Here is a 15,952-nt window from a genome sequence, read left to right as displayed (position 1 = left end):
TCACTTATGAGATATGAAGAAATACTGGGAAAGGATTGGAAGAGGCCTGGAACAGACAAGTAGCTTTCAACTGCATAAGCCAAGCTGATGAGAAGGCCACCAATCAAACTCAGCTAGCAGCAAGTACAAGAGGAAAATCGGAGGCAGGAAGACCAGACCCCATTCCAATAACATAGATATAGAAGAACATCTCAACACTCATTCCAAAGTAAATGTCCGAAAATAATGAGCTGAAGGGTTGGAACAAACCAGACAGAATGATAGAAAGGAACCTTCTTTGAGCAAAGCATCCATTCTCCTCCTTGCAGGCAATTACATCAAATAAAAAGTTTTAAAAGATCAGAAGGGGAAGCAGGTTTTCAGTGTTAGTAGAATTAAGGAGAGGTCCCTATCATGTGCCTCTTCTAAAGAGTGTATCTGTGATAAGAAGTGCCTTCTTATCAGAAGTTTCTACTGGAAAAAAAATGTGGATTTACCGAAAGGTAAAGATAGCCTCTTTTTTTCACTTCAAGAAAAATCAGCTCTTTCAGTTTCAAATTTCTATGGAACTAAGATGTAAAGTTGAAATCTGATCAAAAGACAGACTGCTCACAAACATTTTCTGCCTGGAATTAGTGAAATTAAAGGTTCTTTTACTCCAGCTCTGACTATGAAGTTTGAAAATTCTTCATCATTCAACAAAGCAAATAAATACCAACTTCCTCTTGTACAGCTAAAAAAAATTCCACTTTTCTGTAACAAACTTTAGAATCTTCCATAAGAAAACAAGGTGACTTTTCAGAATCTATGTAGCAGTTAAAAAAAATAAATAACTTACACTGGTGGTTTCTTTGAGGCTTTCAATTTTCTGTAAAAGAAAAATCCAAACAGTGTGGTTAAAGAAAGAATTTCCAGCATCTAGTTTGACCTAAACACTATACAAATACTGTATTTTATTATTAAATGAGGAAAAAAAACAACCAACATGATTAAGACTATTTCTATATATAGACATAATTTTCATTTTTGTAATTGAAAGGACAGAGATCAAGCTGACAATTAAAGCTTGAAGACAATAAGGTTAGGAGTTTTGGAGCAATGACGTTACACATTCACCTTTGCATAACATTATCAGCAACAAAAATGAAATTCAGTAGGAAGATTCCCTCTAACTACACTACTCTAATGCAGTGTACTGAAAGTAGCACAGTCCAACAGCCAATATGACTTGACATTACCGTGATTTGAGTGCAATAAGCACTGTTGAGCAGTTTAAAAAGTATCATAGAAAAATAACAGTGCACGCCTATTGATCTTTCTAAACCTACAGTTCATGCACCTGGAAACCTGCCTGCTTAACCTTATCTGGAACCACTGTTCATAAATATTTCCTGTGTGGAATTACACTTCAGGCATGCAAAAGGCACCTGCATGCCTTTTTACACAAAGGCATGACTTATCGGAGAAGCATATGCATCCTGTTGATGTCTGTGCCTATCTGCTGAAGGCAAAATTATTAAATTGGACTCAGCATCTATCCTGTACTAATTCAATTACAGGACCCCTTTGTTTTGATTAATATGAATGTCTCATGTGACTTGAATCAGAGTCTTTATGATTCTCCAGTAATCAAAGTATGTAGAGGAGCTTTTTGTCCCCACACAGCATTGCAAGCCAACTTCTGCACCGTGAGAGCAGCATGCATCTTATTTATTCTTGTAGATTCATAGCCTCTGTTTATGTGAATGTTTATGCAGTGATGGCTTCCCAGTCAATGCCTGGGGAAAAAAATCAGTTATACTCCGTTCTATACACTATTCATAAGGATGCTGTAGATTTCCTTCAACCCCTAGTCTATGATTAACTGGCAAGAGGTGGCCAAATAGCCACCTTTTCCTTTTCCCCAGGAACACTGGACCATAGTGATCTAGGAAACTGCATCAAGCAGAAGAACAAGACAACAGCTACAAATTCCTTTATTATTATTTTTCATGTCTCTACCATCTCCCAGGCCAAACTTTATGAACATGTACTGAAAAAAAGCATTTGAAATATAATGACAACAGTTCAGTGAAGTTTTGAGCCTTGGAGTGACAAAATAGAATGGGTGACGTACCCAAACACACAGCTCTTGTCAGCTGAAAGACTGAACTGCTGAAATGAACCATTCAGCCTCAAGGCTTTATAGCCAACTGTAGGCAGACATCAGCAGCTTTGATTATTCTTTACCTGTTTTTTCCAACAAGTCCCAATATTTTCACACCAGGTAACCTAGTATCTCGTTCCCTTCACAGATTTGAAAGTCTGAAGGCAATGACAGGCCATGCCATATAATTTGGTGACGCTGTTTTCCCCCAGTCCATCTGTAATCTCTCCCCAGTAACAAACTAATGAAGACATTGCTATTTTTACACATAGGTACAAACATGGTAACTTCTCTGAGGTCACACAGAAGATCCAAAGTGGGATAAAACTCAGGTCATCTGCTTACCAAGGCCTACCCACAAATTATGCAATCATAATTTTTTTCCACTACCAAAATGAAGTTTTTATGAGGAGTCCAACCTAAATAGTAGCATTATGCATTAACCCAATTTCTTTTTCCACATTTGTGCCCAAGAGCTACACTGCAAGAACACAGCACGTGGAGTCAGAGCATTGTCTTCTTGCTATGTGCACACAATTATGAGAACAATGCAGGGAAGGCAGACAAGCTCAGTCCCTATGAAGACCCTTTTAAAGGGCACCAGCCCTATTCTTTAGGGCTAAATAAGCACTGATTTGAAAGTCTCTGTATTTCCATGAACAAAGTGTTATTCCAGACTGGTGAAGCAAGCAGCCATAAAATTGCAGTTGGTTTGGAGGAGACAGCTGCAGAACGCTCGTACCTCTTCTCTGTGACCATACAGAACCCCACTGCTGTGTATGAGCACGGCCACTGTGCTGCAAAGGCTGTGCTTAGGCTCTCATTTGATTAAACTTGCATTAAACATAGATCATTTGGAAAATACTAAACTGGAAGTAAAATCATAAACAGGTAAAAGAAGGCGTATGTTGAAGATTAAAAAAATAGACAATAAAAATAAAATCAAAGAAAACCATTTACTACTACAAGATATCTCAACTTTCTCTTCAACATCCCTGTTCTCTGAATACCAATTAAGACAAAATATAAATAAGACAGTTTCCCTAGTTTTAGGTAATAAATACACACCTTCTCAAACTAAATATCAATTTCCTGCAGAAATGTGTTATTTTCTATATCTGTGTCCCTTGCAAAAAAAGGACTTCGGATAAGGAAAACGATCTTCTTCCAAATCAATTTACATTTGCAGAACGCAGCCACAAGCTGGATCTAATCTAATTGCAGGCTGCCACTGAAACTGCTCCATCTACTTACTGCTATTTGCACCTACCTCCTTGACATCTCATTTTTTATGAAGCCCCTGGTGGTCCAATAGAAAGCTAATATTACTTCTTTGATCAAGATTTTTGCCTAATTCAATAACCACGTGGCTACAGAGATGGATCAGCCTGTCTAACAAAAAGAAGTGGCTGACTCACGGGCAGAATTGGGGAAGTGCAACCTAAATCCCTAAGTTCAGCCTTTGATTTACTTCACAAAACCTACTCAGTGTGAGTCAAAGAGCTTGATCTGGCTACATTTCTCCCACAATTTTCTCAAAGTCTTCACAATTCCTCAAGTCTACATATTCTTCCAAAGTCCAACAGATTGCCATGTCTGAGAAAGAAAATATCCAAGAGAACCTGATGCATCTCAAACACCCATACCCCATCCTGTATCATCATCTTCAAAAGACAAAATATGTCTCATGTTCTGTCCAGTGCTCTCGTAAAAACAAGAGCTCAGGTTTTCAATGCCTGGCCACGAACAGCTACAGCAAACGGCACACCGCTACTTGGGAAACGCATAACACACAAATACCAAATCTTGTTTCCTCAGATGAAAAGATTATGGGTTGGATGGCAGTATCCTGCAGGTTAGACCAGCAGTCAGCCTGAGAGCTGAACCATGTTTACATAAACAAACAGAAAAACTGCTAAATATGGTAGCAAAAAGCCTCTTAGCTGCCTCAGTTCAGGAAGAGACATGATCATAGAAGTGCTCTGCCAGGTCTCTTTCATTTTTAACAGAGAGTAAGTGGAATCTACAGTAATAGCAACACTGAAAGATTTAAAACGCAGGGAAGTTGACCTCTTCGAAATCAGCCTCTCCCCTTCTACAAAGTCAACCTTTCTGTTCCATAGACACCTTGCAGAGACGAAGAAAGAAATCAGCACTTCATGCAGGAAGTCTCTACAGATTAGGCACACTGTCACAGGGAAAAAACAAACCAAAACAAAAAAACCTGCCTGATCTGCAAAGTAGCATCTGGAGAGAGGTCAAAATTGTAGGAGAATTCTTCCCAGCAAGAAGGATGGAAGGAAAAATACAGACGTTTTAGATCATGCTCTTTTGATCAGTTGTCTAAGGATTAAACACACACAGAGAACGCCTGTACTTCAAAGATGTTCTTTGAGGCTGTGCATACTACAGAAATCCAGAAAGACCTCTGGTTGTAAAGTCCCTCAGATGCCACAATAATGTGTCAAACAAGATGCATAACACATGAAAGGTCACAGCTGTTTTAAAGTAAACTAGTTCCAGAAAGGACCAAGCTTTTAAAAAAGTAAACCAAACAACAAGAGAAAAATCAGCTTGTTTTCCACAAGCAAAATGGGGGAGGAATAACTAGGATAAAATACTGCTACTTTATGATATTAAAATTACTACATTTACTGAAAAAACAAACAAACAAACAAAAAACCTCTCCAGCAATAACTCCTTTAAAAAGAAATCCGTCCTCCACACCACACAGATGTGTGTATAAAATGTGCAAAAACTAGCATGCAACTTTATGCCAAACCCACACTACCAAAGGTATGTGCTAACCTTTCTTAAGCACAATGGTTGAATTCTGATGTACAGACTTGATTTTGAAATGGGAGGGGATTCCAAAAAAATAAATACACACACACAATGAGCAGTTAAGTGAATTACAACCTTGCTAAAAAAGTTATGCTCTCCAGGTAGCAAATTAAATTTTTGGGCATCCTCACCTAAGGTAAATTAAATCTGGTATTCTCAGACTTCCAACAGGTAGCATGGTAGTCACAGAACTAGACAGGATGCAGACATATGAAATATACGATTCCTGGTGCTAGGAAACCTTAGAACAGGTTTGCTATTCCTACAAACACATTCAACGTTAATCCTTGAAAAGGGTTAAAAATAAATTTGTGATTTTTTTAAATCTTAAGTTAAAATGTTTTACAGTTGGACAACAGAGGAGAAATTGTTTCCTACAGAATAATATATATATACTTTTTTAAATGTTATAAGCATGACACCCAGTATTACTAAAAAAATTCAGTTTGCCACCTATTCACAACACAGGTTATAATGTTATGCTATTCAAATTTCTTTTAATGATTTTGACAACTTGAGGAATCTGAAAATAGACAAGAATATTTAGGTATCTAGTCCAGTGATGCAAAAAAAAAAAAAAAAAAAGAAAAAACACACAAGAGCAAGCAAAATAAGCAATATTTAAGACAAAATGTACTTGCTTTTCTCTGTTCGTCATCTTTGCAGTTCTGTAGCTTTTCATCAAAGCCCTGAAAACAAGAGATTCTTGTGAAAATACTGTTTTATTGCCATACACTATTAGCCAGAATCACTGAAATTTCAAAACAAAACACATTTAATAGTTGTAAGATCTTGCTTTTATGACTCCAAGCAGTTTTTGCTTACTGTTTCATATAGCATTTATAACGTAACAAGCTTGTAACTCATTTCTTACATCATCACATTCTGCAAGAGACAAAGTCCCAGCTCCTGAGGCTAGTCCCACACAGCGCAAGCTCTCACAGTTCTACCACGGTTTCAACAAAAAAGTAAAGTTAAGTGACAAAGGTGACACTCATCAGAACACATTGAACTGCCTTTCTTTTATTTCTGCAAAGATCTTTGTGACTTACAATGTGCTCACCAAAACAGCTTCAATCCTTATCAACACTTCCAGGAACCTTCTAACTCAGGTATGTGATTCAAATCATCTCAGATTTGTAAGCCCTTCTTTTCAAAATGATTCCACAGCATTAACTTAATTTATTTTATTAGAAGTGGAATACTAGAAGCAGCTAAATAAAATGAAGCAAATCCTTACTCGAAAGCTTGCATGTGTATTTAATACAGACTGAGCTGAAACAGCTTAAAATTGCTTTTGGGAGTGTGCTAAGGTGAACATACAAATAACCATTAACCATTAAGCTGTTCAAGGAAAAAATATGATCAACGGTAATGCTCAGAAGATCATCGTATCCACCCTTGCTCAGAAATGAGGCTGCACTTTTGAGTGGTAAACGAGTTCTTCTCTCAATTGCCTGCCTATGACTTAGTCGCTTCTTTGCTCCCCTTTCTCTTGAGGGCTCATTTCTACTTCTTTTCTCTCCCCATGGTCTCTGAACATCCTCAGATTTGCTTTTCTTACATTATTAATTCAATTCCTATACTCCCTCCCCCCAGTTGTTCTGAAATAAAATTTAAAGGCATTAGATTTAAATACCTTCCTTCAGTGAGGCATGCTCCTGTTGTATATTCCTGCTAGGTGGCCTTGAAAAAGGAGTTAAAGCTAATTCCCAAATCAAGTCTTTGCAGTTTAGCTTTGAATTTTGCTTGCACCTCTTTGCCCCCCTCCATTTCTGTTGCGCTCTTCCCTCCTCCACCCTCCCCTGCATCTGAATTTTTGCTGAATATCCCACATACGGTACTTGTCCATTGTATCAGAGGGGAGAAAAATCCAAACCAGCAGAACTGAAGCAATCCCATGAGCAATTTTAACCTGCTTAGTCATGGGAAAAAGTGTCCTAACCAGCAGCAAAAACTTTGTTTTTCTCAACAAGGTGAGTTCTGTGAGATATGACCTTATCATCCCTCACCTCCCCACCAACACTTAAAACGCACGCACGAAGTGGAAGAGGACAGTATTCATACAAAACCTCTACAGAATGTTTTTTCTCAAGGACAAAGAACAGTTTTTCTATCACTGTTGCAACAAAGTCTGAAACTGTCTGCAAGTGCAGTTGTATATTACTTGACAAAACCTTCTTCAAGATAAATTCTAAAATGCTATGAGCAAGGCAATGATTTGTTTAAAAATTAAACTTCAGTAATCTGACATTTCCATGCTGTTACAAAGTATTTCAGCCATTGTAAATCATTCTATAAAATCAGTTTGATTTATTTTGATTTTCTAACTCTATTTCAATAATCACAAGATTCAGTCTTGTGATATATAAGATATATATTCAGTCTTGTGATATATATTCAATAATCACAAGATTCAGAAACAGAGAATACTATTTTCAGCTCATTCCGCTTTTAGCCTATTAGAACTTTTAATTTTCTTATTCTAGTAAAACTGTTTATTTCAGAAGTAGTTAACACTTCATGTAACATCCTAAGATAGCAAGAAAGAGAAAATTCTAACATCAGACTTGACATATTGTAAAGGTATGTTTCCTCCAGCTCTCATTCAGCTCAGCCAGATGAGGCCTCTGCCTCCCATATTTACCAGAACACGTGCGAAGCATAAAACATGGCTTTCTCCCCCTGCTGAGCTTCCTTTCAGGCAGACTTTGAAATCCACACTGACAATCACACTCACAATACAGCAAATGCACCGTAACTTACCTTCAATTGGTCTATCAAGATCTGTAAGTAAGCATCTGACTCCGTAAGTTTCTTATCAAAATCATGAACAGTAGGAACAAATGCTGAATCGACACCCTGGAGAGAAAAACAAACAAATAAAAAATCAAATATATAATTAGAGGTTTTTTTGGGGGGAAAAAAAAAGATAACAGCAATATGGTTTTGACTGCCAAGTGGCTGATAAAATGTTGCCTTGCCTGCAATGTATAAACACAGGCAAACAGCTGAGCAGATTTGTCTTCTATTTGCAGCTAAATCAGTAACTGCAAATTGCTGCACATTTTCAGTGTGGGTATAGTCAGCACACAGCAGAGCATTTCATGACTTATAATTGGAAAAAAAAAATCTCCTAAAATGACACTAATTAAAGTTTCTTCAGAAAATATAAAAGAGAATTTAGTTTTCTGCAGACTGCCTTGTGTTTCCGTATTCAGAGATTTCAATTAAGGATGGACAAAACCATAGCCAAGTGCACGACTGGACTTCTCACTCCTCAAACAGAAGCTTTGCCAATTACAACATAGCTCATCTCAGAGCATCTTGGTGAAGGACTGTACAAAATAAACCTGTTCTTAAATACAGGATAGCCTTTAAACTGCAAAAATTTGAACTGGTTACTCCTGGCTGCCCTTGTTCCTTTACAGCTGCAGTGATTTGCGTCCTCTGCACTGGGTTTGATTTATTACATTTCGTTGCATAAATACCAACAAGGGCAAAATATCATTGCCATGAGAATGATTACTTTTCTGTTTTTTTACTTGCAAATTTACTTTCCTTTTTAATGTAAAATTCAAAGCACACTTGTGCATATAACATGTTCCCCACATTTAAACTGATAAATGGAGTAAAGACCTGAACAAACTCCCACTGGGCAACCACATCTCTAATTAAAGGAAAGAAAGGGAGAGAATTCTTGAAATCGATTACTACTGACTTCACACAGCCTCTCTATGTAAACGTATTTAACATTTATTTATATAATATTTTAAATGCAAATCAAACTTCTAAACAAGTATTAAAGCACTCCTGGCCTGAAAAATTGTACAATGCAAGTTCAAGGCAGGAGGTAAAAGTAAAAAGGGAAAGATACAGGATGAAGTATTTAGGCTTTCTTATTAGCCTCAGTACTCTCACATGTTTTCACACTGACCTAAAATATGATGTTTTTCACTTCAAACTCTTAAGAAACCATCAGCTGTGCAGTTTTGACTGCTGAGAATCCCCTAAAGTCTGAATATGTAAAGATCAAAGTGTGGGGGAAAAACATTTCCGTAGGGGAAGACAGGCAATTCATACCTGTAAAATTCCACATTACCATAAAATGTTTGACATTATCTTCTTTATCAGTGCAGATAGTTTATTTTTGTTTTTGCATGATAATGGGCTGTCTTATTAATTAAAAGCTTTATTGACAGCTCTTCGAAAGCAGGAAGAGTTGCATGCAATAGAGGAATGACTTGCTCTTACTCGAGGTTAAGATGCATGCATATTATCATGTATACCCTGAAACAGAGCCATACCCTGACGTTAGGGGGTATTTATTCATGGCCATAGCTTAAGCTGTGCTACAGACTAACAACCAGATCTTGACAACAGTTCTGCATGAACATACCAATAAGCCTGTAGACAAGTGTTAAAACCCAAAACCTTCACCCTGCACTAGACAGCCCATTCTGGACAAATTTTAAAACATTGTTCGAAATGTGGACGAGGAAAGAAGAAAATAAAGCAATCACTTTGACTACTCCAAGAGAAAAAGACAAAAAAACACCCAGTGTTACCAAGTTAACAAAAGCTCTAATGGACAGGAGGGAAAGTCCTCCCAAACAAGAAAGTTGGGACAATCCCCCTAACTTGTCAAGTTTAAAATACACAGAAATTAGGTCTAAAGCTGTAAGAAATTCGTACCCCATTCCCTTGCTGAAGAATGAATTACCCATACAGCTAGCAGCCTGCACCACTATTTCAGCAAATGGTCCAGCATGCTCTACTCTGTGTTACAGTTTTATTACCAGATGAGGTACCTGCAGAAGCAGGAAAGTTATAAACTTCTGGTCTGCTTGCTGGCTCCTGTAGCAACACATTTGGTATTTCACTCCTCCCCATGAAAAATCCCATATATGATAAGCAGTATGCAGAAAACATAGATCAATAAAATGGCATTCCTTCCCCTTGTTTCCCCACATCCATTTTCTGAGATTTCCCCTTCAGGAGATACCACAAGTTAGAAGACTAGGCCACAGAGGGCTCATGCCAATGCTAACCCTTGTAAGTAGCAAGGAGACAGTGGGGCCCAGCAGCGCACCGACCGACCCCATTAACAGTCTGCAGCAGGACCAGCATGACACCCAGTAACACACGGCTATCCTAGCTGCACACTATGGGTCTGCACACTAGCCAGGGATTAAGTAAAGACATCTCACGCTAGGAGTCCTGCAGAGTAATTCCCTTCATAGACATTCCCATTTGGGAGGGGGTAAACTAGAGGGCAATAGCAAAATATAAAACAATTAAAAGATACACAGTTATGAGCTTTATTTTCCTTACAGATCTGCTAGTGCTGAGGGATTTTTTATGTTGTTCCCGTGTCCTACAAATTAGAAGTCATGCACACCACTAACGCATTTGTATTCAAAATTTGTCCATGCCAAGAAGTAGTGCCAGCCTAATGTAAACTAGTTCTTTCAAATAAGATGGGATACAAAAATGCCATCACCCTTTGAAGAATCACAACAGAAAAATTCTAATGTACTTCTCAAATAAGAACACCGCAATAAGGACCTCTGTAGAAGATGAACTGTAACAAAGGCAGAGAAACGAGGAAAAAGACAGAGGCAACAGCAAAGACTTGACAGGCTTTGTCTTTCCGGAATAGTTTTACTGGGGGAAGGAAAGAGAAAACTGTCCAGAGCAGGCTTTCTTATCTTTGTATTTTTGCTATATTCTTCATTTAATTAGGATCCCAAGTCCAACAAACAAGTTTGTGAAAGTCAGTTTAGAGAAGCAAGTGTTCTCAGCTCCCTCTCAACACCCCACCAGAGACGTCTGCCCTGCCTATAGCATGGCTGACTTTGCAGAGGACACTGACAACACCAACAGAACGGAAGACAGGACAAGGTAGCTAGTAAGCCACTCAACAACGGTACCGTCGTGTATTTCAGTTGTGACCACAACAACCACATTTTTATCTCTGTTAGATTTTTAAGCTCTATTAAAAGCTCACAATATACCCGTCTTGAGTTCAAAAACAAACTTGTAAGAGCTCTGGGAGGCCTATGAGCCTTCCAAGTAGTCAGAATATCGTGCTTTAAAAAAAATAATAAAAAAAAAAAATCTGCTTTGCAAAACAGAAAACAGTTAGCAAAGACTTTATGAGGCTATAGATACTATCCTATCTTATGGGTCAATAGAAAGAGTTCAAAAAACAGAAGTATTTACATACAGATACAAAACTGGCTTTAAAGCAGAAGTTGAAAATACTTGTGACAAATACTACATATACCCTAGAATCCCAGTAATTTACCTACGTCATATTCTAGATGTAGGAAATTCAAATGCACTACTGTGCTTAATCAGTATCATAACTTTTTTTTTTTTTATAGCAAAATTTGGTAAAGTGCTGCATGTCAGCTAACTATGCCCTCCCACCAGCACTTTAAATGCCTATATTCAATATATTCCTAATCTAAAAAACACTATTCTCAGTTTTACCTAAGTATTCTTGACTCAGTAGAAACGGGGTTTGAAAGCCAGTGAGAAACAACATCATTTACATGTACTTATGAGAAATTCATAAGAAAGTTTTGTTCTGTCTTTTATTCGTTTTTACAGCTTTGAAGCTCGTCACCCAAAATGGTGGTTAACAGGAGGCCAAGGGAACTGCTAGCAGCACCGTTCCACCAGCACTTTGCACCAGAAGCACATCGGTTCCCCTGCTGTTTACTCCCCTTTTACTCTGCTCTTTGGAGTAAGCACAAAGGTTTGCCCTGTGACAGAGTCAACTCAGTATGGAAACTAACACAGGTTAAAACTACACTAGGAAAGGGAGGGCAGCAGGAAAAGCAGTTTTAATTTGGGCCCGTTCTGACTCCAGTTCCCAATTCCTGCTGCGCTGTCTCTTCCCCTCTGCTAGGACACGGCAGGACTGCTTCCAGCAGCAGCACCAACAACTCGTAACATTTAAGCCACTGTATCACCCTTCACAGTAACCATCCCAGATCCATTTCTTAGAATATGCTTTTCTTACCTTATTATTTGCTACCTACAAGGTAAATTTCTTGTTCAAATTATGGAGACATCAAGCTATAGAAATATATTTGTGTTTTTTGTTTGTTTGTCTTTTGTTTTTTTAAGAAATGGCATGCTTCTTAGTGGCAGTCATTTCAGGTCCTTTGTCTCTTCCGAGAATTCACTAGCAAATCAGGAAGAGCCCTCAACAGCCTGTGTCAGTACCTCAAGGATTTTCTTAAGTGTGGGTAGGAAAGCCTTTGTAGCCTGCAAATCTTTCAACACTCTCTAATGTGGATTATTTCTGTCATTATCTCGTCAGAAAGCACAGAAGACATCTTATTTGTAGAATATGCAAGTTTCAGCTCCGTATTTTGATATATTTACTTATTTTAAAAATCAAGTTGGAGTTGTCTTTCATGCAGTTCTCAATAGCCTCTTCAGCTGCCACTTTCAGACACTTACCAAGATGCTCTAGCAGCACTGGAATGACAACGGGGAAAAGTACATCTCAGGACATGGGTTCTAAGGCAAGAATGAGCGTGAAAGTTTGAGCTAACAGGAGAAGACAAAAAGAAAGGGAAAAAAAAAGGAAAGAAAGAAAAAAACAGCTCACCCATCCATCTCAGGGTGGACATGACTCCTATGAACAGGATCCTAACACTACAAAAGCACCACTAGAACACAAGAAGACATTCAGCTCAAAAAAAAAAAAAAATACGTTACTGTCATCCCAAGAGACACAAATTATCTTTGAGAGGTTTTCACAGGGGAGAACTCTGGAGCCAAAAAGTGCATGTAGCACTGGCTGTGACTTGAAAGACAGAAGAGGAAAGCTGCATATTTATGCTAAACAAGAAGACCAGAAGCACTCCCTGCTTGAATGGGAGGGATCACTGGCTGACATAAATTCTGATGAGGAACAAACGAAAATTTGAGATAAGTTATCACCCACCTCCGCCCAGGCAAACAAGAAACCCAAGCCACAACACATCTTACACCACACACACCCTTCCCCTTATCCCTTGTGAGTGGAGGGCAACTGATGTGCTGCCACCGACCTGGCAGTACCACACCTGTAGTCTTGGGACAAGTACAGGGCAAAACGCTGCAGGGTGTACAGAAGGACACTGCCAGCACTGTCACACCTGCTGCTGCTCAAGGGCAACATACAAAAGTAGCACTAGAAGAACTGAGCATATCTAACTTTCAGTATAAGAACATGGAAAAACACAGCAAGCAGAACAGAATTCAATTTCAAATTTCAGAAAAAAAAAACAGATTACAAGTACGTCTGAAATGTTTCCTTCCCATTCTTGTTTCACTTGAACACAGTATGACTGAGCATCAGCCCTCTGGATGGCTGGGATCACTTCACTCATTTCTACATACTTATGGCTCACTTCTTCCACAGCTCCTTGACCAGAGTTATTTCTCACAAGTTTCTATTTTTATTTGTTTCACAAACACTTCCATTCTAGAGACTGACAACACAGTAGGGCATTTAGGCAAAAATAAAGTTAGCAGGGCTAAATCGGAACAGAGAGCACCTGGCAGCGCTTCACCTCACGTTAATTCCTTGCCCTTGGCTGATCTGGCTCACCCAGCACACCAACTCCCCAGGTTTCAGCACATTTCCCCACATCTATCCTAGGTCTGTTTGAGACTATGAAGAAAACAGCCTAACTTTCTGAACTCAAACACCCCAGGAGCAGACCGAGCACGTTTTGGTCCGCATGAAAAATCTGAAGTTGCGTAAAAACATCAACAGAGCCTCAAAAAACATGCATCATTCCAGACACAAGGAAAAAAGAAAAAAGAAAGAAAAAAAAAAGGCCGTAGATCTATTTGCGTGGTTCTGCGTGACAGATATCCACGTTTCTGTTTGCAACACTGAAGAAAATACCCTTACAGAAACCATTTCTCTGACAGCCCTCAAAGCCCCGTAAGCCAATAATCCGCCCAAAGAACTATTTTTTTGACTTTATCGTGCGACGAGAAAGCAGCAGAGCAGCCAGAAGCGGCGTTTCGTTCAAGCGCTCACAGAAACAGGCGCACTTGGACCCAACGGGCTCCGGCTGAAAGCACCCCCAAAACCCCAGTGGCGAAACCCCGCGGCCCCCCGAAGCCGGGAGCAGGGCGGCGGGGGGGAGGCAGCGCCCGGCTCCCCGTCAGGAGGCTCCGAGCCCCCCGCGGGCCCCCCGCTACTCACCCCGGCCATTCCTCCCCTGCGCCGAGCCGAGCCGAGCCGAGCCGTGCGGGGCTGGCGGAGCGCCCGGCCGGGCAGCGCCGCCTCCGGCGGGGCGGGGAAGGGACCCCCGAGGCCGCGGCCGCCTGGTGCCCGCATGACGGCCGGAGCGGCCGCCGGTTGGCTGCGGGGCGCGGAATGGCGGCCGCCGGCCTGAGGGGAGGCGCGGCGCGGGCAGGGCAGGGCGGGCTCGGCTCGCTCGCCCCTCGCTGAGGCGTGCGGGTACCGCAGTGCCGGGGGCTGGAGAACGCCCCAGGCGTGTCCCCGCCGGCACTCCCGGCCCCAAAATGTCAGCGCTGCCGAGGGGAAAGGCCTCGGGGGGGCCCTGCAGGCGGCCATCCTCGGCAGTGCTCGCCCCTCTGCACGTCCCACTGCCTGAGGCACCAGCGCCTCAGGCACCTCTCTGAAGCACAAAAGGCTTTGCAAGGAGGTATAAAGTACAGCCCCCTTTCATTCTTAAATCAGGATGTGCTCCGCACCTCCTGTGAATGGGGATGGCAAGCCCTAAAAATCCCTGAATAGGGAATGTAAGGGAATGCTATTCCTGCTACTCTACAAACAAGTGCCTCAATAACAGAACGTTTGCACAACTGGCACGTTGAAGGTTCTTGAAAACGGATGCTGAACACGATACAGTGGTCCACAAGGTGTTACTCTCAACGCTGAATATACTTAAGAGGAATGAGGTTATTTCTTAGTAGTCACTTAGAGATTTCTGGTTATTCCCCCAAATATCGCTAGATAAGTAACTTGTTTTGTTTTTGTTTTAAATCTAAATATGCCTTGCTCATTTGAAGAATTCCTCGAACAGAAAAAGGTTACGTAATGGGAAACGATTCCATTACTAGCTGCAATCATGGAACAATGCCAATAAAACTACAACGATTTCTAAAGAGGGATACACATTTTGACAAACCTTATAGTATCTTTTGTTGTTTCTGTATGTCTGTAGTCTGTATCTCCAAGCCATAGTAAGTTTTCTGGATGGAGAAAACTGCAAAGACTCCTTTTCTCCCCAAGCAGAGGATAGGGAAAGAGGCATCTCTTGGAAGCCAGCTCAGACTTAAGTCAACATGTTGTTTTCTACACAGTCTGTTTCCTCACAGCCACTGCAAAGAGGGGTTCTTCTGTTTGTGGCCAGCTACTATGGATGGAGAGATTACTTCTAAAATATCTGTGACATAACTAAGGATACAAAGCCGATTGCCATCTTGCATTTTTTATCCAGGGATCTGCTATCCACAAGAAAATCTGCAGTGGTCTTTACTAAGTCAAAAAATGTTGAAAACTACTGTTTAGCAGGAAATTAAAGTAAATTGACTGAGAAAAATTCAGGCTTGCTCTCATTCTTTAGACTGGGTAAATTACATGTAAATCAGTCTTTATAAGCTTCTTCTCCTTCTGTGATATTAAGGATTTTAATATATGTTTATACATCGTCAACCTTTAAGACACTTAATTCTCTTGCTGTACCCCTGAAACATACCAAACGTTTATTCAGTACAAATAATGAATAGCTCTTTCATATTTCTACACTGTCATCACACATCTTTGTGGTACAAACCAAGTATGAGAAAATTCCTTCCTGAAATCTGTGTTTCTGTCCAGGGCAAAAAATAAAGGCGTGTTGAGTCTTAAGGATGTGCCCATGTCTAGAACAGCACCAGGAACAGATCTTAGATAATTAATCCCAAGAATCCTCACTCCAACCATCCACTTTC

General features: G+C 40.1%; 1 protein-coding gene across 8 annotated transcripts in view; it reads right to left on the bottom strand.

The window, feature by feature from the left end:
• Positions 1 to 15,952, bottom strand: part of OSBPL9 (oxysterol binding protein like 9) — a 60,661-nt gene that overhangs the window by 18,638 nt on the left and 26,071 nt on the right. For 2 of the 8 annotated variants that reach the window (XM_084527835.1, XM_084527836.1), the window contains exons 1-4: positions 14,196 to 14,355; positions 7,736 to 7,831; positions 5,611 to 5,658; positions 818 to 847 (exon numbers count right to left, since the gene is read on the bottom strand). In XM_084527835.1, coding sequence (XP_084383961.1) covers positions 818 to 847; positions 5,611 to 5,658; positions 7,736 to 7,831; positions 14,196 to 14,330 — 309 coding nt within the window. In that variant the 5' untranslated portion in view covers positions 14,331 to 14,355. Of the gene's footprint in view, positions 1 to 817; positions 848 to 5,606; positions 5,659 to 7,735; positions 7,832 to 14,195; positions 14,356 to 15,952 lie in introns of those variants that run through there. The other 6 variants (XM_084527837.1, XM_084527839.1, XM_084527833.1 and 3 more) reach the window with 4 other exon arrangements.

Source organism: Aythya ferina (assembly GCF_964211825.1).
Source record: "Aythya ferina genome assembly, chromosome: 8".
NCBI lineage: Eukaryota > Metazoa > Chordata > Aves > Anseriformes > Anatidae > Aythya > Aythya ferina.
The sequence above is the reverse complement of the archived record's forward strand: the minus strand, read 5'-3'. Positions and strand labels throughout refer to the sequence as shown.